The 24,342-nt window shown below is 34.4% G+C and overlaps 2 protein-coding genes across 2 annotated transcripts; one reads left to right on the forward strand and one right to left on the reverse strand.

The window, feature by feature from the left end:
• Positions 1-1,443: 1,443 nt before the first annotated feature.
• Positions 1,444-5,573, forward strand: LOC148307436 (uncharacterized). The gene is made up of 2 exons (XM_088263415.1): positions 1,444-2,007; positions 3,596-5,573. The coding sequence occupies exons 1-2, from the start codon at positions 1,749-1,751 to the stop codon at positions 4,525-4,527; spliced, it is 1,191 nt and encodes a 396-aa protein (XP_088119541.1). The 5' UTR covers positions 1,444-1,748; the 3' UTR covers positions 4,528-5,573.
• LOC148307437 (uncharacterized) lies at positions 5,404-23,795 on the reverse strand. The gene is made up of 7 exons (XM_088263414.1): positions 23,697-23,795; positions 15,293-15,429; positions 10,880-11,144; positions 10,143-10,354; positions 9,826-10,054; positions 7,516-7,763; positions 5,404-6,689 (listed from the first exon to the last, which is right to left on the reverse strand). Exons 1-7 carry the CDS (start codon positions 23,707-23,709, stop codon positions 6,462-6,464), a joined length of 1,332 nt encoding a protein of 443 aa, XP_088119540.1. The 5' UTR covers positions 23,710-23,795; the 3' UTR covers positions 5,404-6,461.
• Between the last annotated feature and the right edge of the window lie 547 nt (positions 23,796-24,342).

A 24,342-nucleotide genomic window follows, 5' to 3' on the forward strand; every position in this document is an offset into this window, starting at 1 on the left:
AGAGCTGCATGAAAACGTAAATAATTTTTTTTTCAAGGGTTTTTGTTGTTTAGATTCTAAACAATTCTAAATGAATTCAAGGCATTTTCCATCTTTTATGTTAAACTTTACAAGATACAAATGCTTTAAATTCATTACTTACAAAAAATGTTATATGCTCTGTGTAATTTTTTCTTATCATAACTCTACAGTTTTATGTTTTTGTTGTGTATTTATCGTAACATGAGGGTACTTTTCCGAATAAGAAGAATATTTTTAAAGGTAAGGTACACCAGAAAAAAATACATTTAATAGAACAATAATCGGTATATCTAGTTTTATGTATTTAGAAATATTCTTCAATGATATATCTAAATATTCAAACTCTTTTTTTGATATTTCTTGAATTCAATTCATGTATTTTTTTTAAATAATGGATATTATTTATTATTAAATCTAACAATCTGCATAGGCACGGCATGTTTTTCTACAGTTCATTAAATTTTGTCATATTTTTAAAAATTTCACTCTCAACATTACTATATCATCTACTATTTTTTTTTTCATTGTTACAGCCTTTAAATTCAAAGGAATACGATATTTACAACATTTTGAGTGTGTCCAAATACTTGTTCACAAAATCTGGATTATCTCCAATTACTGGAGTTATTTTCATATTATTTTTTGACATCTCATCAAAGATGAAGAAGAATATGGAAATCTGGGCATTTACGGGGCTGACGACCGTCATAGGCTGGTTTAAGTGATCACTTTACACACGTGTAACATTCACCAATTCTACCCAATTCTACCAATTATAAATTATAAGCTTAATAATAAAAATGAAAATGGTATTTTCTGGCGTTTCTCATGTGTGTGATTATAATCCAGGATTCGGATCTCGGATCTCACTTACTAATGTAAGAGTTTCTGCTTAATAAAAAAGCTTCTTTACATCTCACCAATAGATGTCTCTAGTGAAGTTCTAGTGATTCAAGAACAAGGCTTCTAAATTGGTTCATATATATAGAACTTCCAAGAATTTGAGTTGTGTGGTTGTCAATAATGGGTAGAATTGGTGAATGTTACACGTGTGTAAAGTGATCACTTAAACCAGCCTATGACGGTCGTCAGCCCCGTAAATGCCCAGACTTCCATATTCTTCTTCATCTTTGATGAGATGTCAAAAAATAATATGAATACGATATTTTAATTACTGGCTTAAGTACTTACTTTTAAAAATATTTATCAATACGATCACATCAAATATTAACAAATGGCTTCGATGGGATCAGCATGAGGTCAAATGAATAATTTGTGCGATCAATTACTATATGTAAGTATGCGCGTATTTATAAAGCTATGAATCAGAATATTATTTTCTAAAGAGGGCAATATTCTCTAAGATTCGAGAGTCGGTGCATCGCGTGCTCTCGCAGTAATAATATAATAGGAAGAGTAACCCAACAATCAGCTGTGTAAACACTCTCTATGGCTGATAACAGACATGAAGTGCTCCCGGATTTATGGCATCTACAGCTGTTCTTGAAAGCGGGAGAGAGGAGAGCGTTATAAAAATGGAGAAAAGAGGCATTAGCATGTGTCAGGATGGCAGACAAAAGGGCAGAGGGGGGAGGAAGTCCCTCAGACAGACTGCTAAAGACTTGGTGTGTCATTGATCACTGAGTCTCGATCTCTCTGACTCTGTACCCACGTGCGTACGTGCGAACGTACTGGCGCCGCGCCGCGCAGTGTTTGAAATACACAAAATGGATTTTCTGAACCAATCTTCAGCTGCCAACTTCTCTTCGCCTAATTCTGATGAGGCTTTACTGGGCACGTTTTCGGAATATAACCAAAGTGACTTAGATATAAAAGACTTTATAGATTTCCGAGTTGAGCTTCCCCCTACTGATTTTCCGCAAGTTCCTACGAAAGCCCTCATATCGTATTTAATATGTGCGAACGGTATTGGTGTACTTTTTAATTTGTTTATTATTGTGAGCTTCTTGAAAAAATCCGCAAATGGTAAGTTTTTAATTATTTATCTGAAACTACTTACAAGCATTGCAATTAATTAAGTTTACGAGCTTTAAATGCTTTTTGTCTTAATCCCATCTTTCGGATTATTGAGACATAAATCTTAATTAAACTCTAAAACACTTCTTTGTAATGATAATAACGGATGATTTGCTAAAGGCGTCGTGGCGTAGTCGGGTAGACGCTCGATTCCAATTCCCGCTAATTGCAAAATGAATTCAAGAAATATTCACTTTTGTCTGGGTGTTTGTAATGTGTTTTTCACATATCGCTCACTCATTTCAAGAACGTCATTAATCAAAAAACTTGATTTTTCAGGAGAACGTTTTTAAAGTTTGTTTTGAACTTTTTATTGCGCAACATATATTTTTAGGTAAAACCTGAAAGTTTTTTCTACATTTGAAAAATATTTAGTATATTTAAAAAAATAATTCAACAATACATTTTCTTCAAAATGTAAAAACAACACTTTCTGCCCTGTAGCGGGTAAATATTAAGTTAAAAATATGCCTCTTTTGCTGGGATATAGTGCATTTTCTGGGCATTCCGAAAACACGCGCAACTGAAAATTGACGATTTTTGATTAATGACGTTGTTGAAAGGAGTGAGCAATATACCTTCCCTTTCCTAACTATCCAAAGCTTCTAACATAGAGGCTTTGCAGGTTATTCCTTTTAAAAAAAGATAACCTAAAGGGGGATGTTGATAATTATTTTATTGAGCTATGAGTTATAATTTTATTATTTATTGATTCGGCATTAATTTTGTGGAATAACATGTTGATTATTTCGCAATAAGTGGTATTATAAAAGTGTTTAATTTTGTAGTAATTTTTGCTAAAAAAAAGTCATCACATGTGTTACGCAAAAGTATCATAACATATGTAGTATTTTATTACCTTACTTAGAATAATTTTGTTTACTTACCTCTAGGTTTATACTTTCTTACTGAGATCACATTAAATTTTTTAACAAGTATCATCCAATAAGATACAAAGCGAATAATATCGAAAGCATGTCCACTCGTAAATGTTACAAGCATTGATGTATTTAACATATCGCTCACTCCTTTCAAGAACGTCATAAATGAAAAAAACTTGATTTTTCAGGAGAACGTTATTAAAGTTTAAAAATATAACACAATGTATTAAAATTAATTATCAAGCCACTTATTGAACTTTTTCCTGCGCAACAGATCTTTTAGGTAAAAGATTTTTTCTCCATTTGAAAAATATTTGATGTATTAAAAAAAAACCTTTTCTACAAAATGCAAGAACCACATTTTCTACCCCGTAGCGGGTAAATATGAAGTTAAAAATATGCCTCTTTTGCTGGGATATAGTACATTTTCTGGGCATTCCCCGTAGCGGGTAAATATGAAGTTAAAAATATGCCTCTTTTGCTGGGATATAGTACATTTTCTGGGCATTCCGAAAACATGCACAACTGAAAATTGACGATTTTTGATTTATGACGTTCTTGAAAGGAGTAAGCGATATATGAATGATTGTACAATTTGGTAGATATTTCTGTCATGTTTTTTTTTATGCTTACTAATAGTTTTCACGCTTTTTCAGGGTTGAATTCCTTACTGGTTCAGATGGCAACTTCTGACGTATTATTGCTCACCATCGTGTCAGTCCCAGAGATGTTGACCCTCAACTACTCGTCGTGGACCCTCGGCCGCGAAATGTGTACAGTTTACCTGGGCTTCGAAGTCTTCGCCGAGACATTAGTCGTCTACTTGCTCGTCATCCTGTGCTTCCACGCCATCGCCACGGCCAACCTGACCCTGAGGATAGGAGGAAAGAAGGACGGCGAAGAGGGGCTGTTGGAAGATATGACGGAGATGAAATCTTCGAGGCATAGTCTCGTATCGAGGAGTGAGAGTTCTACGCCTACTAAGTCTGCTGATGCCTGCTTAAATAAAACGTTATCTGTTCCTGTTACATTTCCCGCGGTTCTTGTCTGGGTGTTATCCGCGTCATTGAGTGTTCCAGAATTTAATATGGCTACTACTATCGACATGCGATCGGGTCCGAGTATTTGCACGTTCGCCGACAGCTATTACATGACTAGCATGAGAATATTGCTGTCTATTTTTCAAGTGGTAATACCCATGGCTGTGATCTTTACTTCGTGCGTAATGATCCTTTATAAAATGCGTAAAATAAGTCACGATAAAGAAGAATATCAGGCCACATCTTCTGTTTTGAGAATGACTCTATTCCTGTGCTGCCTTTACTTGATTCTCAGCGCTCCTCGTTCGATTCTCGCCAGTGTTCACCTGCTGTTTGCGGGTCAGAGTGAGGATTTAAATCGTTTCAAGACCCCTCCTTTAAACAATTCTCACGCGCCCCGCTACGTTTCACTTGTACTCAGTTTCTTCCATTTCACCGCCTCTACTTTCAAACCTTTTGCTTATATTTATTTCATTAGAAATCCAAAAAATAACGTTTTTTCAACGATACTGAAATATAGGAAAACGAGCCAAGAAGAGGAATTATGAAACAATATAGGTTATAAAATGAATACTTACTTTACTTAAATGTACTTCTATTCAAATCATTGGTAGTATATTTTGACCTTTAATACAACATTATGAGTGTGTCCAAATACTTATTCACAAACCTGGATTATCTCCAATTAGGAGTAACTTTTTTACATTATTTCTTTGAAATCTCAACATAGATGAAGAAGAATATGGAAGTCTGGGCATTTACAGGGATTACGACCGTCATAGGCTTGGTTAAGTGATCACTTTACACACATGTAACATTCACCAATTCTACCCATGATTGACGATCACACTACTCAAGTTTTTTAAACTTCTAGATAAATAGATCAAAGTCGTAACAAAGTATGTGCGAGTTCACAAAAGCCATCTATTGTAGGATGAGGACTTTAAAATCTGTACATTTTGGAGGTAAAAACATTTCGCACACCTGCTTTTAAACCATAAAAAATCAAATAATAGTTAAAATAAGGAATTACGAAGCGGTGCCCTATGCACCAATTCGTAGAGATAAGTATGAGGAACTATTCTTCTCCGTCTTATTCCTCACTGCTGAGGGTTGTGACCCTTGCAGAAGCAATGACTCTTCTCCAGTTATCCCTTGACTGCGCTGCACGTAGGGCTCCAACCACTGAGGTGCCTGCTGCTGCCCTAATTTGATCGGTCCATCGTGTGGGGATCTTCCTCTCCCTCTCTTTCCCTCCAGGCTACCGATCACAACTAGTCGTTCCAGGCTATCCTCGTTGCCACGCGCAACGTGTCCAAAGAACTGGAGAATCCGTCGGGTACAGATATTGTCCAGAGGAACTATACAAAACATAGAAAGTAGTTGTGTTTTGTGAGGGGATTGTGTAAATAAAATACAATACATATTCTTTGTATGTTAACATTTATTTGCAATATTAGCAAAAAACAAGCAAAGTGTTTAAATTTTCATTTTGATTTATGAATAAATCATTTTGATTTATTGTTCATATAATGTTTCTTTTTAAAACAAAACGTTCAATATAAACAATAATAAAAAATTGTGTTTTTAAAAACTTATTTTATATAATTTGTGACAGTCTTTCATCTACACGCACATGTGAGTGGGCACGATCTGACGGTGATCACTGCCTTTATTAGGCACCTTGAAGGCACATCAAATTTACAAACACACAGTATAATAAAACTTAAATAAAATGTAGTAACATTCGACATTGTGCAAATACATAAAAATATATCTATTTCGATCATATCATGAAATACGTCGAAAAAAGTATATTTTGCATCTACGTTCGTAAGCTTCGTTAAGAAAGCTTCACATTTAAGACCACACTAAGCTCTTACAGGTATATTTAGTTTTTTTTATATATTTTTTTCAGATTTTTTTAAGTAAGGGTAAACTGGGTGTTAAGACGTAGCATTGCCTGATTGACTGTAGTAGTTAAACAGATCACCCTTGTTATGCAACGTGTCTTTGTGGACAGAGGATAATTATGTAGGTAGGAACCTACTTTTAAAAAAATCAAAATAATTTACATCAGTCCGCCTCCGTAGTGTGCACGCTTGGCTACCGTACTGGAGGTCCCGGGTTCGATTCCCAGGGGGGGAGAGTCAAATAAATATAAGCGATTTTTTCACTCTACATTTATTCAATATTACCCTGGACGTGGAGGGTTGATCACCTTTCCTTCACGTGTTAACGATCAAGATAATACTGCGTTTATTTGATGCAGTGCCCTATGCACCATTGGATGCGGATAAGGGATTTGAAGGTGAAGAAGAAAAATTTAGGTACGGGAACGTATTTATAAATTAAAATAAAATTTTGACAAACGAAAGAGAGTACTTTTGAGAGTCGTGAGAAGGTGGTCTTGGCTCGTAAGAAGAATGCGTTTCCACCGACACAGTCTCCATAGTGTTCGATTAGTTGGCCGTTCCACCGATTACATGACGAGCACCTCGTAGTCCTGGAAGCCGAGTTCCTGGCCCCCGTAGGCGATGTAGCAGACCCCGTGGGAGCCCTGCACCTTGCCGACCGTAAGGGAGCCCTCGTGGCTGGCGCGCCCCACGAAGAGGGGCTCGCCCTCCTCCGATTCTCCGGCGGGGAAGGCGCCCTCAGGCACAGCGGCGCCGCTGGTGGGCACCCAGCGAGCTGGACCACCGACGAGAACCTGGAAACAGTGCCATAATTATCAATCAACAATCTAGATTCACGACCAAATGATGGTCACATGGTGATGTGGCACATTATGTCTGAGGATAGGTGGACGAAAAAGGTGCTTGACTGGAGGCCTAGGATGCAGAAGCGTGGGTAACCAGACATGATGGTCCGATGACATTAAGAATGTGGAAGGCCTGCAATGGAAGAGAGTCGCGTGAAGAACAGAGAACTGTGAAAGTCCAAAAGAGAGGCCATTGTTCAATACTGGACGCAAGAAGAAAGCTGAAGTAATCTAGGTTCAGAAATCTGAACTGCTGTGGTGACAGGTAGGTCCCTAAACGGACAGCCAAACCGTCAAGTTTACAACAGTGAGTTAACGACAATAATGACGTAGCGAACGCTATAAAAGCCCTAAGGTGGAGACTGACCGGAGCAAACGAGTGTTTTTGCCTAGAATTTGCTCATGAATTACATGAAATTATAGTAACTTTAAACATAAAGAGTAAACCCACTCACAAGTAGGCATAGGCTATGAAACTTATAAAATGAAGCCTGAGTAGGGACATGATAAACGTCATGAGTCACTTGGACGTAAAGTAATAAAAAAAAACTGACCGGAGCATTTCGTCGTAACATAACGTCGTAACATCGCTCACGGTGAGCATCAGCGAGCATCCGAAACTATGGATGGAGCGCTCGGCCCGCTGTACTGACTATACGAATGCTCGCATCGTACGTTGCGACGAAATGCTCCGGTCAGTCTCCACCTTTACACACTTGCAACGCTCTCTTTTCACCTGACTTGAAGGTGAAGTTGAGGGTTAAATGATAATTACCTCATATTCGGGTTTCCCGTGCTCGGCGCCGCCCCACGCCACATAGCAGACCCCGTGCGACTGGATGACCTTGCCGGGGATGAGAGCGCCCTCGTGGTGCGCGCGGCCCACGTACTGCGTCTCGCCGTCCTGGCCGCCCACCACGGCGCCCGCGGGCACGTCCCCGCTCTGCCCGGCCACCCACACGCCGGCCCCGGAGCCACCGCCGCCGGACACCAGCGGAGCGGCTACCGCGTGGCTTGGAGCGGCTACGCGTCACAACAAAAAATCATTAAAAAACCACCCCTAAAAATCATTCATACACGTTTTTCACTTCAAATTTGTGGCCTTCAAAATCAAATCGACATTTTACAATTTTTTTAAAGATGGGAATTTTATTTATTATTTACCTTTCTTATTATGTACAAGGTTTATAAATCGACGTGCCCTACGTAAAGTGCTCTAACTACATTTTTGTCAATTTTGAGATATTTGGTATATGTATGTTATCAACTGACCGTTATCTACAAATATAAACAAACAAAAAATAATAATAATAAATTACGCCTAGTTTTCAGGCGTATAAGATGCTATCTACATGGAATTTTCGAAATGAACTGAACTCCTAAAAGGCTAACTTCTTAATTTTGACAAAACATAAAGTTTTAAAACGATTTAATAGATTATTTTATCGTGTTTTTTAATGAAAAATACTAGTTTATAATTTCAGATAAAACCGTTAATTAATAAAAAGAATACGTTGAAAAAATCTTCTAAGCTCTCTCCTATAAAGTAACAGATTTGTAGATGGAGTACTTTAGGTAGGGGCCGTCGAAATCATTAAGTGCATTTTTGCTTCTTCTAACAATTATCCAAATTTATTATTATTATCATCCTTGTTTTAACAAGGATGATAATAATAATAAATTTGATATTTGTTTTATTAGCAACATTTTGAGTGTGTCCAAATACATGTTCACAAATCTGGATTATCTCCGTCTGTCGTTGAATTTGATTTACAAAGTAGCACTCATGATTGAAAGTAGTATTGAAAATCTTGTCTGAAAACTTGATTATACATCGCGCGCGCATATTATGACAGCGCGCCGCGCAGGCTTGCCAACTTGACGACTTACACACTTGCTAGTCTTAAGAATAAAATATAAGTGTAGTCACACTGACATTATATGTAGTACTAATGTGATTGTATTTTTAAAAAAATCGAACTTTTTTTATAAAATACAATACAACATCCAATTTGTTTTGTAAAATGTCCAGTTTGATTTGAAAGACGTCCAATTTGAAATGAAAAACCTGTATTCAATAATAAGCGCAAAAAAATGTACCCAGATACTTTGTGGAAGAAGCGGTTGAATAGCAATTTTAAAATTTAAATTATAAATATGGATAAAAAGCTGAAATATTCAATAATTGGTATGGATTTATGAAAATATATGTACATTCAGATTTTTTACTAACTACATAGGAAGGATGACAGATGATAAAATTGTATATGATAAGTACGTGTAATTGCAAACATGGTATAAAGCAGCTTGAGAGAATTTTTTTTTTTTCGTAATTCATTAATTTAGTATCAGAAAACATAAGCGTAATTAGAATATTTTCAGTTTGCAAATATTAAATCTTACTTATTTATTGTTTGAGTCCTTTTCTTCAGTGGTGATTGCAAATCTTTGTAGATGAGTATACATGTTTTCTAAATAAATGCATAATTATATTACACGTAATTATTATCTTTGGGACTTGAAACCTGAATACATGTAAATCTAAATAAATCTTCTATCGTTTGCCAATTTTCAATTATTAGATTTACTCATAAGTCTCCTTTTTGTAAAAGATTCAAATTTTGTACGAGTTGTTGTTTATTTCAATATCAACCGCTCTACTGAGTATCTTTTAGAAAACGAATACAAAATAAGCCAAAATACAACACAACACAAACATATAAACAATATTCTATTTAATTTTGTACACGAGTAAAATATGCCTTGTCAGTAGTTAAATAATTTATTGTACGCTAAAACATGCATTTTTTCAATGCTAAGACCGAGAAGCGAACACTCAAAGCGTGTAAATATGATTTAATCAAATAAAAATGAAAATTTATAATTATTCAAAAGTATTTTTTGTTCATTATAATAAATTTACATTGTATAATTGTTAATTTATTCTACGTCTATTTAAAGAAAGAAGAGTCTCGAAACATCGCTAAATTAGCTATACATATTCGTTTCGGATTAGGCATGCGCTTAATTAGTTGTACGGCGCGTCACGGAGCTTCTATCACGCCGGGATTGGCAGTCGGCTAACCTCTCTGACTCTGGCAGGGCGAGCTAGCCTTCACCTTCCACTGGCCAGTGGCGCCCCACGCGGTGCGGACCCCGAAGTGCGAGATGGGGAAGGGCGACTCGTCGGTCCACTCCATGATGACGTCCCCAGCTCCCGAGCCGGACCTCACTATAATCCTGCCCGCCCTCCACTGCACCAAGAACTTCCTGTGCTCCCTGGCGTCCACGATACCGCTGGTATCCACGACCACCTTGGGCAACAACAACACCCGATTAGCTCATTAGCTGATTAGCTCCCGACTGATCGCTCTATCTCTGACTGTATTGAAAGGTCGGTACCTTGTCGGGCTTCTGGCGCCGGTGTCGGATGACCGACTTGGTGTTGTCCCATCCTCCGAGGATGATTTCGTACATGGGGTCTGTCTCGGCACTGTCCATCGTCAAACAGACGTGACAGTTGGAAGAGCCTTTGAATTCGAACTCCAGGTCTCCGGATATCACGGGATGGAACGTGTATTGGAGAGTATCCTCCGTGGTGATCGTATCACGGTCTATAAATTTTGAATAATCAAGCTGTTTGCGTGTGCAGTATATGTTTTAATTCATACAGGTATGAGTGTTTGCAAGAACGTACTTCGTACGATCGAGTTGGGTGTTAGTCAAACATAATTAGTAGGTACCTAGTATTATTTTTGTTCCGGTAAACTAAAAGATCTATCGATCAAATACTGACTTATTATTGAAAAACAGAGATGTAAATATAATTTTTGTAAATAATCTCCTCTCTTGATTTCTTCGTACAATTTACCCATTGGATAGGTAGTTTTATGACACCTTCATTTTAAAAAAAAGATGGACATGTCTAGAGTTTAGTATTTATTCGTATTCTGTAAAATATTATTTTGTAATTTTGTCAACAAATGCGTGGAAAAGATAACTTGATGTTTTTCTTTACACCCAACTCGAGTGCCCGATCTACGTAATAATAAAATAGTAAGTAACAAAGTATAATTGCGTGAAAGCATTTGGGTACATTTTAGTAAGAAAGTATCACCATGTATAGAGCTGACACTAACCTTCGATCATCCAAGTTCCGGTCGCGCCCCACCCAGTGCACACACCGAAGTGGTTGATCGGGAACGGTTCTGGATCCTCCCAGGAAATGATGGGAGCAGCCTCTCCCTCGCGCCCGGCCATGATGACGCCATCACTCCAGCGAACCCAGAAGGAACGGAACTCATCCTCGTTCAGGATTCCGCCGGTTTCGACTTCCACCTTGTCGGGCTTTTCGCGGTTGCGTCTGATGACACTCTTGGTGTTTTTCCAACCCCCGAGGAAGACCTGAAACGATCAAAATGCTCTTTTGAATCGGATTCCAGCAAAAAATGAAAAAAAAACATAAATGATCCTATTTTAAATACTAAAAATGATAACTTTTTTAGTGTGTCACCAATAGTATCTCTAGTGAAATTCTAATGATTCAAGTACTATGTTTCGAAATTGAACCACACATATATATTTATATATATATATATATATATATATATATATATATATATATATATATATATATATATATATATATATATATATATATATATATATATATATATATATATATATATATATATATATATATATATATATGTATATATATATATATATATATATATATATATATATGTATATATATATATATATATATATATATATATATATATATATATATATATATATATATATATATATATATATATATATATATATATATATATATATATATATATATATATTCAAATATAGAAGTTCCAAGAATTTGAGTAGTGTGGTTGCCAATCATGGGTAGAATTGGTGAATGTAACACGCGTGTAAAGTGATTACTTAAACCAGCCTATGACGGTCGTAAGCTCCGCCAATCCCCTGACATCCATATTCTTCTTCATCTTTGTTGAGATGTCTAAAAATAATACTCAAAATGATGTTGACTGGAAAAAAATCGTAAGAAAAGAAACAAGAAAAGGAATAGGAAAAGAAATTCGCCACACTCGTAATTTTATTCATAGAGTTAATATTGTTCTCCAGGAATGTGGCTTAATTTGATTTCTGATGCATAGCGTAGTTACGTATGTCGTCATTTAATTAATCAATTGGAACCCAAATTGAGCCAGTAATGGTATCGACCTTGCGTCGTGTCACCAAGTCTAGTAGGTAATCAAATAAAATGACTAAGATATGCGGAGATATATGCATCCTATGTAAAGGGATACATATATTTCAGACCTTCAAAAAATAAATCGCAATAATAATATGAGGTACACATTATTTTGCATACCTTAGGCTTTTAAAAAAAATGTAGGTAAGTACACAAAGCATGTTAATATTCGGTAGGAAACACGATATTTAGTTTTATTTCACGGCAGTAAACATTTGTCCAGATTTTAAATACATAAAGTGAACACCAACAAAGTAAATACATATTTTTTACAACATATGGATGCACACGAGTAGTTTAAATAAACAAAATAAAAACGTTGGTATTTTCGACGATAAATGCTTACTCAATTTAAATTTCAAATGCCACTTTGACCTTTATATCAGTATGTAATCAGACACCTTTTTGGCAACCGTATGAGGATTTAGAAAAAAATACTTTCATCCAAAAAGAGAAATAATAAGTTTTTTTTTGATGATTTAAATATTTCAAACAAAAAATTTAAGTATGTACTTGATACGAAGAGATAAGTAAAGTAAGGTCTCCAAAGCCCGAGCATCACCGCACTACGCAAAATCTGACAACACTGTCATATTTGTTGGCCCTTCCTGCAGCATTAACAGAATTTCGCTAATAAACTCTGTGTCGGTGCCGCAGATATTTTTGGAGATGGACGTTAAGATTGTTGCTTCCGCTAAGTGCGAACTGCTTTCAGTCATAAACGTTCATGACGAGAAGTACAGTGGAAAGCCATCACATACGGAAGAAACTGTACGGAGGGTGGAGGAGTATATGCTCGAAGACTGTCAGGAAACCCAAGATGAACTGGGCAGAAAACTGGAAGGTGTGTGTTGCAGAGACTGTATTCTTTCTATTTTGATCAATAACCCGCAGTAAGTACCGAAAGTTATCAGCCAGGTGGGTCCTAAAATGCTGACTGAGGAATACAAGCGCGTTGAGTGTGCGCAGCGTTTTCTCGTCAGTTTTGAAGAGTGAGGAGAGTAATTTTTAACCTGATTAGTCGCCTTTAGTGACTATCATCTCTTTCCGGTCTTCAAAAAAGACTTGGTGAGGCGAAAATCCGCAAATGACGAGGAAGTTCAAGAAGCAGTTCTTACCTTTTTGTGGAAAGCGGTGGGAATACAAATGTTCGTCTCCCGGGGTAAGGAAGAGTAAGATTAAAGCTGCATCAGCGTATAGTGTCAAAAGTTAATAGAATAGATTATGGACTGAAATATCGGCATGAAATTCAGTGCTAACAAATTGTATTGATACGCTATGATAGCCGAGAAATATTCTGAACGGGGACGAAAATCTAAAATGTTTGTATACGATTGACACTTCTTGGCGTGCATTCTAAGAAGACTCTGAGAAGATGCGGAGGAAGCGAAGAATGAGTACACATACTTTTTATAAAATTTGTTTTTAAAACAAACGCAATCGGCCCGAATAGATTTTTGTCAGTTGGGCGTTAGAAATATTAATAGGCGCACAATATTTCCCGCTAGAAATACATTTTATAAATAATGATATATAATTGGATACAGTGCAGGAAGCCTGAAAGAACTCCTAACGACGGATATAATATCATAATGTGTTGACAGAAGAGCGCACCTATTTTCTAATATGAACAAGTAGCTATTAAAACTAATAATATAAAAATACTTTACGCTTATTAGCAGGTGCGAGTACAACTTACTATCGCATGGGCTATTTGAAGCTATGACGTGATCGTCAAGCATATGTCTATGATAATCAAATTAGCAGGTATTAATTATATTATGGACACGTTCATGTTGTTTTTAACATTTTCGTGTTATTCGAATGATTATAATCATAATTATTTCCGAAAAGAGAAGAAAATACGTAATGTTACATTCTCGAAGCTTCGTTTTCTTATTGTGGTCACTCCATGCTGAAGATTGGCAGTGATCATGGAAATTTTAACTTTGTCTATAGCCACTCTGAACAGAGACTTAGTAGTTAAATAAATTGAATTAATGTGACCTATTGACGAAATCAATAAACTTCGAAATTAATCGATAAATTTGTGTACGCAAAAAAAGTACCTGGGTCTTGTTTTTACCATAGATGAAGAAGTTATTGACAGGAATATGAATGTCTGGGTACTTACAAGGCTTATAATCTATAATTCGCTATTTTATGTGATCATTTTTTATGCTGCGTAACATACGTATTCAATTTGGAATCAGTTTTAGTATTATTTTTGCATCTCCGAACCAACACGAAAACTACATTCTCATCTTATTATGATCAACCAGTTAGGTGCGGAAAAATAAAAATATATTCTTCTTCTTAATTATTATGTGATTTACGTATGAATTATATTATGGATACGGGCCATTTTTAGTGAAATTATTGACCAATACTATTGACTCCAGAGTTTCATTAGGCTGATTGAACAGCCAAATATAGAAGGCAATATTGCCTTTGTCGTCAACATGAATTTCGGGTTTTGAAAACCCACTTAACATAATTAAGTTTTGTGGCGATTGGAGGAAACAGTATTTTATTTCATGGTGTTACGTAATCAAATTTATCACGCAAACTTCCTCCGCTATATCCATTATATTTCTAGAATCGAAATTGTAGGGGTGTGGGTTAAGAAATAAAAAAAATGATAAAAGAAACAGTCGGAATGATCCCATACAAGAGTAATTATTCCGATCACAACCGGTCTATCCCAGCCGGGAATCAATAAGAAAAAGAGGGTGAGAGAACGCTTTCACAACTTGTGTGAATATACCCTGCTTTGTCAGGGTCAAATTCTATATGGGAAAACTCTGACATGAAAATCGACACCAAAATTAAAATAAACAAAACTTGTGTGCGACCCATCATGACACGTGGGATCGAATGCAGGGCGGATACCGCAGTAACAAAAAACGTGTCATAAGTAACAAGAAATGAAGACTCTAAGGAGCATATCTGGCAAGAGTCGACAAGATAGAATAAGGATAAGAGAATTATGCGAGATCTTAGACGTCGTTAGATGGGGAAGACAACGAAGAAGATAATGGTATGCGCATATGTGGAGAATGGAACCATCCAGACTCCTTCACATTGCACTGCATGTCCAATTTCAAGCACGACGCAGGACGGACCACGGGCAGACCACCAAAGAGATGGATTGACAGCTGGGAATCAACATCGCAGGAGGCTAAAGCCTCTTTAAAAAAAAGGCCACAAGGCGTACACCAAGCACAAGAAAAAGAAGAGAGTTAAATTCTAAGAAGTAATTCGATAAAAAAATTACCTCAACCATGGGGTTGTCTTCAGAGGGGCCTGATGTGAGCGCGATGTGCGCATCGTTGGCAGCGCGGACCTTGAAGTTCACACATCCCGACGTCACGGGGTAGAAGGTGTAGGAGAGGTTATCCTCAGTAGACAGATCTAAAATTAAACAGAAACATACCAATTAGCGACCACGAGAGAAATATGACAACATGGTGGTGTTGAAAGTCTCACACACTCGCTGCTTACTTGTGCAAACAAAAATACAGTAATGGACCAGGTACCAAGTCGGAATGTACAGAAGTATACTCGTACATGCAAGGGAATTCAAAATCAATCATACATGCATTCTGACATCAGGATGCAGGGTCAACCAAGATCACTTAAAAGATACCTAACGTTCTATAATAATAACCTACTCCATTTTCTGCATTCAATTGGAAAATTATCATCTATGTAAGTGGATAGTTAAATAGCTTTATAATTATGTTTTCCTGTTTGCTATTAGTTATATTTTTTGCATAATATGTGACGATTACCTAGTATTTTATTTAATCGATAATTTGATGAGCAATAACTTCACAATAGTATATGTATCCACGGTTAATTAAAAAATAATCTACATTAATCGAAATTTCACTTCCAAAATATCATTTAAATAAGAATTACACACATCTAAAGTAGGCTTGGGGTGGTGACTATCAATAAATCAGTATTATTATTAATGAATTAACACTTTTACGTCACTAATAATCATCAATGCCGTAAATATTGACAGTATTATTGCTAGTCCCTTTAGAATGAAAATAAAAACTAAACCATTTTTTTTTATTTAAAGATTGTTAAGATTTAAATACGTACTTGAATATGATGTTGCCAGATAAAATGTAGGTATTTTTTTTATCACTATTTTCCATTCCTTTGACCAAACATAGGGGTTTACTTTTGAATATATATTTTTTTATTATTAAAAAAAGCAAACGTATTTTAAAAGAATTAGTACAATACGATAAGTTATTCGTTAAACTTGTTGGCAGTTTACATAAAAGTATATAAGTACGTAATATACATTTTATACGTTGATACTCATTTTTGGTGTCAAAAAACCGGTTATATCCCTATTACATTATTTGCAATCTCCCCTACCTTTAATTATGTTGTCTAAACGATAAATTTAGGAATAAGAAAAACCGCCCATAGAAATTGCAAATGCCCCGCCAATTAATTATACGACGCCATTGTTCTTTAAGAGTAGTGAAAAATAATGAAGTAGATATAACGCAAGGTGTTAGTTCTCAAAGATGCAGAAGGTGAACGAACACTAACAACCTCATTCTCTTTACTGAAAACTGTTCATCATTCCGGCAGAGATAATAAAATCTTAATTTCGCCTCTATTTTTAGTTCTAGCCGACATCATATAGGAAGCGTTATAAATCTTTTATTTTAAAGTCGGTCAGCTTTCTTAAAAAAATGTTAGGAAAATTCGATCAAGAATCTAAAATTACTACGCTGTCGACATCTACATGTGCGATCAAACAAAAAATCTGATATGGTTATAGGCGTGGACGGTTATTTGAAAATACCCGACTATTTCTATCTCGCTCATTCTCATGGTGTTGTGTGTAAGTATGGTAAAATGAAACACCATAATGCGTCATCACACGCTTGAAATAATGATACGAAGCTTATTCTGCGCCTAATAATGTCCTTGGCAATGACAATAATACGTAATACATATTACTATTTCTTTCTCGCTCATTCTCATGGCGTTTTGCAGAAGTATGGTAAAATGAAACACCATAGTGCGTCATTACGCGACTTGAAGTAAAAATTCGAAACTTATTCTACGCATAATAATATCCTTGTAATGACAAAATACACAATAAACATATATTATTATAGCTTAATCTCTTCAATCTTTTTGGAGTGTAAAGTTTTAGTGGCGCTAGTCACAAGCTCAAGGTTTTAATCAAATCGATCTGCTGAGCGTAAGAGTATTTGAGGAAAACAGTACCTAATACCTATTTTCAGACATTCTCAACATTTTCAAACAAAAAACTTGACAACTCAATCATAATCACTTGTGTGAAATTATGTGAATGTGTAATATAAAATCACTTTTATACACACATATATAAATATAAATATCATCGTTTCCCATCAAATAATCGGAACATATGGCTGCCATGAAGATTCGAATATACAAGCATGGGTTTTAATGTAAAAAATTACTGCACACGTGCAATTGTTGAACAAGACTGTGAAACTGGTGTCGCCGGTTTGATTCCCGCCAATTGCAAAATAAATTTAAGAAAGATTTTTTTCTATTGGTCTGGGTGTTTGTGATGTATTTAATAACCCGCAAAGCCTCTAAAAATAGAGGCTTTGCGGGTTGTTCGTTTGTAAAAAAATGATAATACTGAATAAAGACAGCACCGTGTTATATTAAATAATAATTGATAGATATCATTATATTGTACGTTATAAGTGTTAAAATCTTATTTTTCAAATTTATTTTTGGATTTATCAGAAATCCTTGCAAACGTTCTAATTTGGTTATTAATAATTACTGGAAGTTTATAAAATTCCTATAAAAGTAAATAAATAATATGTAAAGTATATGTATTCTTTTTTTAATTACCTAACGTCCAAGTGACTCTGAAATCTAGCAACGGCTTATACAACACCGCTTATCATGACCCTACTCAGGCTTCAACTTTTTAAGTTTCATAGCCTATGCCCACTCGTGAGTGGATTTACTCTTTATGTTTGAAGTAACTATAATTTCATGCAATTCATGAGTGAAAATTTTAGACAAAAACACTCGCTTTTGTATTCATTGAGCTTTATCAAAACTTATACAAGAACGCCAATTTCACGAAAACCAAGTGATTTTTTAAACAACAATACATAAATGCATATTTAATAAGTGCAAGAGCATTTCACTGTACTGTATGTAACTGTCAAATAAATAATGAGATAAATATTTATAATAAATACCCTTTAATGTACAGAAAAAAATGTTATTCACACTAAGCCGACTCCCACTGATATACACGAACTAGATGTGGGTAATTGAGATTCAAGGTGTGTGCAATGGCTGTGACGGTACAATAATAGATGGACCTACCTACATACTCCATTACTAAAGTAAATCAGAGAATGACAACTGGCAACCCAGAATGATTAAATAAATAAATAAATTAATCAATTAATATGAAACCAAATTAACATTCTGAATGCATTTTCGTCTAAGCAAGTGGTTATAGAGATTATTTAAGACGTTGCGTCATCCATTGCTAATCCAGTACATTCTCGAATATATAAGGTCAGATATGCAAATGACGTGATGTTAAATATTAAGAGTAAGTATGCCACAAACAAAAAATGCAAAGCATATTTCTCATATCGCTCACTCCTTTCAAGAACGTCATAAATCAAAAAACCTGATTTTTCAGGAGAACGTTTTTAAAGTTTATAAATATGACACAATGTATTAAAAATAAATATCAAGACACTTATTGAAATTTTTACTGTGCAACACATCATTTTAGGTAAAACCTAAAGGTTTTTTTCTCAATTTGAAAAATTTGTGGTATATTTAAAAAAATAATTAAACAATATCTTTTCTTCAAAATGCAAAAACAACATTTTCTGTCCTGTAGCGGGTAAATATTAAGTTAAAAATATACCTCTTTTGCTGGAATAAAGCACATTTTCTGAGCAATCCGAAAACATGCACAAATGAAAATTGACGATTTTTGATTTATGACGTTCTTGAAAGGAGTGAGCGATATATCAACCCTATCACTTCTACTAAAATTCTGTTTTTATTTAACGCATAATCTAGGCAATATATTATTTTACACTGATGACATCACAATATTTCACATTTTAGAAAGGACGAGATGTAAAAATTTATGTACTTAGTATAAGATATTATTTTAAAAAAAGTTACATAAAAAATACCTAAAATGGATATTTGTAGGAGAGAACCTCGATTTTATCAACTTATAAAGAATACGGTAGCCATTTTTTCTAATATTACCTCCATCCTGCCTGCATTACATGCTAAATTATATAGTGATAATGCTATACCTAATTTTGATCTTGACTCACAAAGGAATGAAACTCCAAATTAACACATTTTTCTTTTGTTAACCGAAAGTAATAAAAAAATCTTATTTTTAAAAATATGGTAGAATATCATGAGCACCTGCTGATAACTAATAAAAATAACCAAGTTCAATAACGAATTAAAAATATGCTTTTACTGATATGACATATCAAATAAAACATAAGTAAAATTTAATATTTTGTTATTCACGACATAAGTACCTACGTTCTATTTCTGTACTTCGAATCTGATGACGATAAAAATGTCGATTCGGTACAAAATAACGGTTTGAAGCGACGGCCTGTTATTACGTACAGCGGAATGTGTCATGGTTGTTGTATTCGTAACCCCTGGCTAGGAATATGGTTGACCCATGATGTCATCGCCGTTTGCGAGTCTGATTTCATAGCCCCATACAAAGTCGCTATTATCCAAGTCTACGGGCTGAATCAGCATTCATTGTGAGACGCCTACTGCATAACCTACTACGGATTTGGAATGTGAATTGCACTTTACGTGACGCGACAGGTGTGAAAGGACTTTATTGGAAAATATAACAACAGTAATCACAAAATCAATAGCACTATTCCTGCTAATCTAACTTAATTTTATTAGTTTTTCAGTAAGTTGTCCTAGAAAACTATTGTAACACTGTTTGAAAACTTTATGCTATTTATCTTGAAGTCTGCTTATTTTTCAACACTTAAAAAAAGTCTTAATAGATACTAGTATGTTACGCAGATATTTAACCTATGATGTTAAAATGATCTTGCCTATGCGGTTTAAAATATTAAAATTAATACCTACTACCTATCATATGACTAGGTATATATTATACAAATACACATCATATAAACGCATGTAGTATGTATATAATTAATTTAATGTTTAAAAATATAAACTCCATAGATTCAATCTAGAATCTCACTGGGATTATTAAAGATAAGTTTTTTTTTTAAATATCTAATGTAGATTTTACAGAATTGTGTCTGAAGTTTTAACATAAATCAATGAGTATTAAAGAAATAAAATTGAATGTTTTACTTATAAAATAAAAATATCTGCAATGAATCTGACTTAGTTATATTATTTAATGTTTTAACGTAAATTAAAAGTGGGAGAAAAAAAAGTTGTTTGCGGATAAAAAGTAAGACGTCATTTATTATGGCTGAAGGATCAGCCTGGAATTTCATACACGGGCGGCTTCTCACAGTAGATTGGGACTTCAGAACAGAGGTGGTAAACATTTTTCATTTGAAATTGTTAATTTATTTTTGTATTGAGTTGGACATTATAATCTTCATTTCGTGATGAAACTTATTTCTACCATGAATCGCAATATACAATAAATATGAAGATAGACGTGATATTTATATAATAAATCACACATGTTCATGTGACCTCAAGTTCTGTAGTGATGTCATATGATTACGCACACATATAGAAATTTCAGATATTTTCCAATGAAATCAAATGACCGACTTGAATGACTGAATGAGAAATATTTTTGTTTTTATTATTTACACAAATATTTCAATTTCATACTATTTCTGTGAGCCTAAGCAGCTCATTATTAGAAATAGGTATCAAATTGTAGTAGAGTGAATTCCAACTGAGAAACTCTGACTTAAGAGTCCACGGGACCACAACCCGACACAATTATGTACCTACCTTCAATTGAAAAATCAATTAAGACAAAAGGTCAACTATTATTAGAATTTCATTCATCCGAATCGATGAATTTAAATAATTTATCCGTATCTTTTATAGAATCCTCAAATTTAATTTGATTTCTGTTATTCGTGAGTAGTCTAATGGTTCGTATACCACTGGTTAAAGATTTTCTCCTTACAATGCGGAGCTACAAAGATGTTTTATATATGTATTATAATCAATACGAGATAGATTTACAGTGGAATGAGGAAGGCGCCGAGTTACAGAAAACGACTAACTCCATAACATAGCCTTAAAGTACTATTATGTAAGCGACTAGCCAGTTCCTTCCTACCCATCATCCTACACCATTTTTATCATAGCACTAAATCACACCCAGCCTCGAGGCTTATAAGAGTTATTAATCAATAGAAAATAAACACACTCCGGCGATCGACATTTTTAATCGTAGTTTTTACGTTGTGTGATTTGAAATCATTGTTGGAGTCCTATAAATTATTGTACCCTTCTTGTAAAAAAAATGCCTTATTCTTGTAAATAAATTATCAACACGTCATTCCACAAAATTAATGCCGAATTATAATATTTAAAAAAAAAAGAAGACAAGATATCAACAATGAAATACATATTCGTTTTCCTGCATGTAAAGAAACGACATAACATTTTCAGTTTAAACGAAATATTGATGTTGAATGACTCAAAAAAACTTTTTTGTGACTTTTTAAAAAAATCTAAAAAAAAGTATTGGAGTTTGTGAATATTGAATTTTTACATAAATTTTGAAAGTAATTTAATAATATTCATATTGTAGATTAAAATATTCCTTATGAATTAGACTTATTTCAAAATAAATTGAACATTATATAAAACCAGTAACATAATAATTTAAAGAATGATGTTGTATTATATTAAGCTTATGGTTAAAGTTCTTTTGCAAGGTTGAAAGGGCTATTTGCAGTAAAATATTAAGTAATTTGAAACAATAATTACAGGAAATAATAGTAGCTCGTTTCAAGGTTTCTTGGGCATTAATCATTACACATTAAGCATGGGGAAGAAACGACGGAAAAAATGTACCGCCTATGCCTATCAAAATCTATTACAAGAAGTTTGACCCTGAAATGTAATGTGAGTACCTAATTTGTAACAAAATTGTTGTAATCTTCTCTGAAATTTTAATCCACAACGTATGGTGATTTATATGCTTTAGAGAGCTTAAGCATACCCAACCTAGATGGGAAGAATAAAAAAATGCTATCGAAATATTCTACTACTAAAGTAATTGAGACATTTCATTTATATAATATTATATTAATCGAATATTTCCGATTTTTCAACTGTTTTGGCATTGATCGCTTCTCGAGATATTCATTCGAATTAAGATTCGTAAAATTTCATTTTCTCTTTATCGACGGTAAAAAAGGTTTTATTGAAAAAACTAGGGTAATATGATAGCAACATTTCCATTTTTGCAACCATTTTTTACCGGCGATGGATGGCTATTTTCTTTTTCGACTGATTGAAAACATAATTGATTAATTCAAATTATTTTACCAATCTATTCTGTTATTTCGATTATGTATTGAAATGTTTTGATTGATCCCCACTACTATTACTGACGCTGACTCCTTAAAAGAACTACTCATAAAAGACTCAGTAAACGTTTTTTAACCAAAAACCTAACTCGAAAGAATGTTTATTGCTTCCTTTATGCCTACCACAGATAGAGGGTTATCGAAAAATATTGCCAACATTCTAAAAATACTTACCTACATATATGTTTTGGTGAAGTTCTAAAAACGCTGATATTTTTGCTATGTTGACAAATAGAATATTCAAATAACAGAACATGAAACATGAATGTCTCTTTAGTTAAAAGTAATTTTGATAAATTGCATTTTTATTATTTAGATAAAAAAATATTGCAGGTTTGCACAAACTTCATCAAATATTGTTTGTATAGCTAGAATAACTGTCAAAAAAATTGTACATTACTGACACAAGCAAAATTAGATAGACATATTTTTTTTAGCGACATAATCAATATTTTATGAACTTTGTACAGGTCTCATTTTTTGCTGTTGCTATTAGAAGTTTATAATAAAATACATACGACAAAATTTTATTTTACCTACAAAATGCTTAGACATTACCTGACTAAAGACATTAAAACATTTCGGGGAAACTTTTCCGCACGATAGTTGCGTAAATTGGGAGATGGAAAACAAGGTCGTGAAAAATCAATGTTTTTCTAGGGCGTCCTGAAAACGCAAACGAACGGACGTAAAGCATTTGATATTTGATTATTTCAGGAATTTATTATCTCGCATCGGCGTTAGTGCTTCTACTTAGTACCTAGGCTAGATACATCTTCTACCACGCCTAACTTTGGCGGGATTCCAATGATCGTATGCCGGTATTTGCAGAACATGCGTCAAGAATATGTATGATGCGTATTTTTATTATTGGATACGTTTCATATCGATGCGGAAAATATGAGAAAATTTAATGACGTGTAGGTAGAAATATATAAATTTACAACTTACTTTGTAAGTAAAAAAATTATAAGTTTATTTATATTAATTACAAAATTTATCACGTAAATATATACTTAAATATGTTTTTTAACTTACCAATAGTAGCCATGGTAGATAGATGAAGTTATTCCAAAATATTAGAAAATATTTTTCGTACACAACTTGATCCGTCTCGCTCGCGAGTTAAATTCAAACAGCCGCTGGGCGCCGCCTACCATAATAAAATACCGGCGGCTTGACATCAGCAGAGCCGATCCGCGGGCCATCGCGTCATATTCCCATCCCTCTTCGATAGCACTAGCCAAAGAGAGAGAGAGAACTGGATGACCGCCGATTCTGGTATGTTCTTTCCGAAAAGCATGAAGTAATTCCGATCGTGTTTTGAAGTTAAGCAATCGCCGATCGGTGACATCGTGAGAGAGCATCGTCATCAATTGCCAGTCACCGCACCATCAGCAGACCATGCATCATCTAAGTACCTATTAACCATAGAATCAATTTGGTATGGAGGGATTTTAGAACATTCTGAGTGACTAAGGCGCTTGAAATATGTATGCATACAATCATTAGAACTCCAATGTTAGTCGGATTGCAGTTATATTGTGAAATTATACTACTCATTTTGAAATAAAAAAAATATATTCTAGAAAAATGTACGTTATTTACATATATATCTATGTAACAATTTTTTTTAAAGTACGTCATGTAAAATGTTATGCTTTCAACTTTGACAAGTATACAG

The sequence above is a fragment of the Brachycentrus maculatus genome, unplaced genomic scaffold (genome assembly GCF_059751285.1).
Source record: "Brachycentrus maculatus isolate JH-2025_06_01 unplaced genomic scaffold, ASM5975128v1 h1tg000199l, whole genome shotgun sequence".
Lineage (NCBI taxonomy): Eukaryota > Metazoa > Arthropoda > Insecta > Trichoptera > Brachycentridae > Brachycentrus > Brachycentrus maculatus.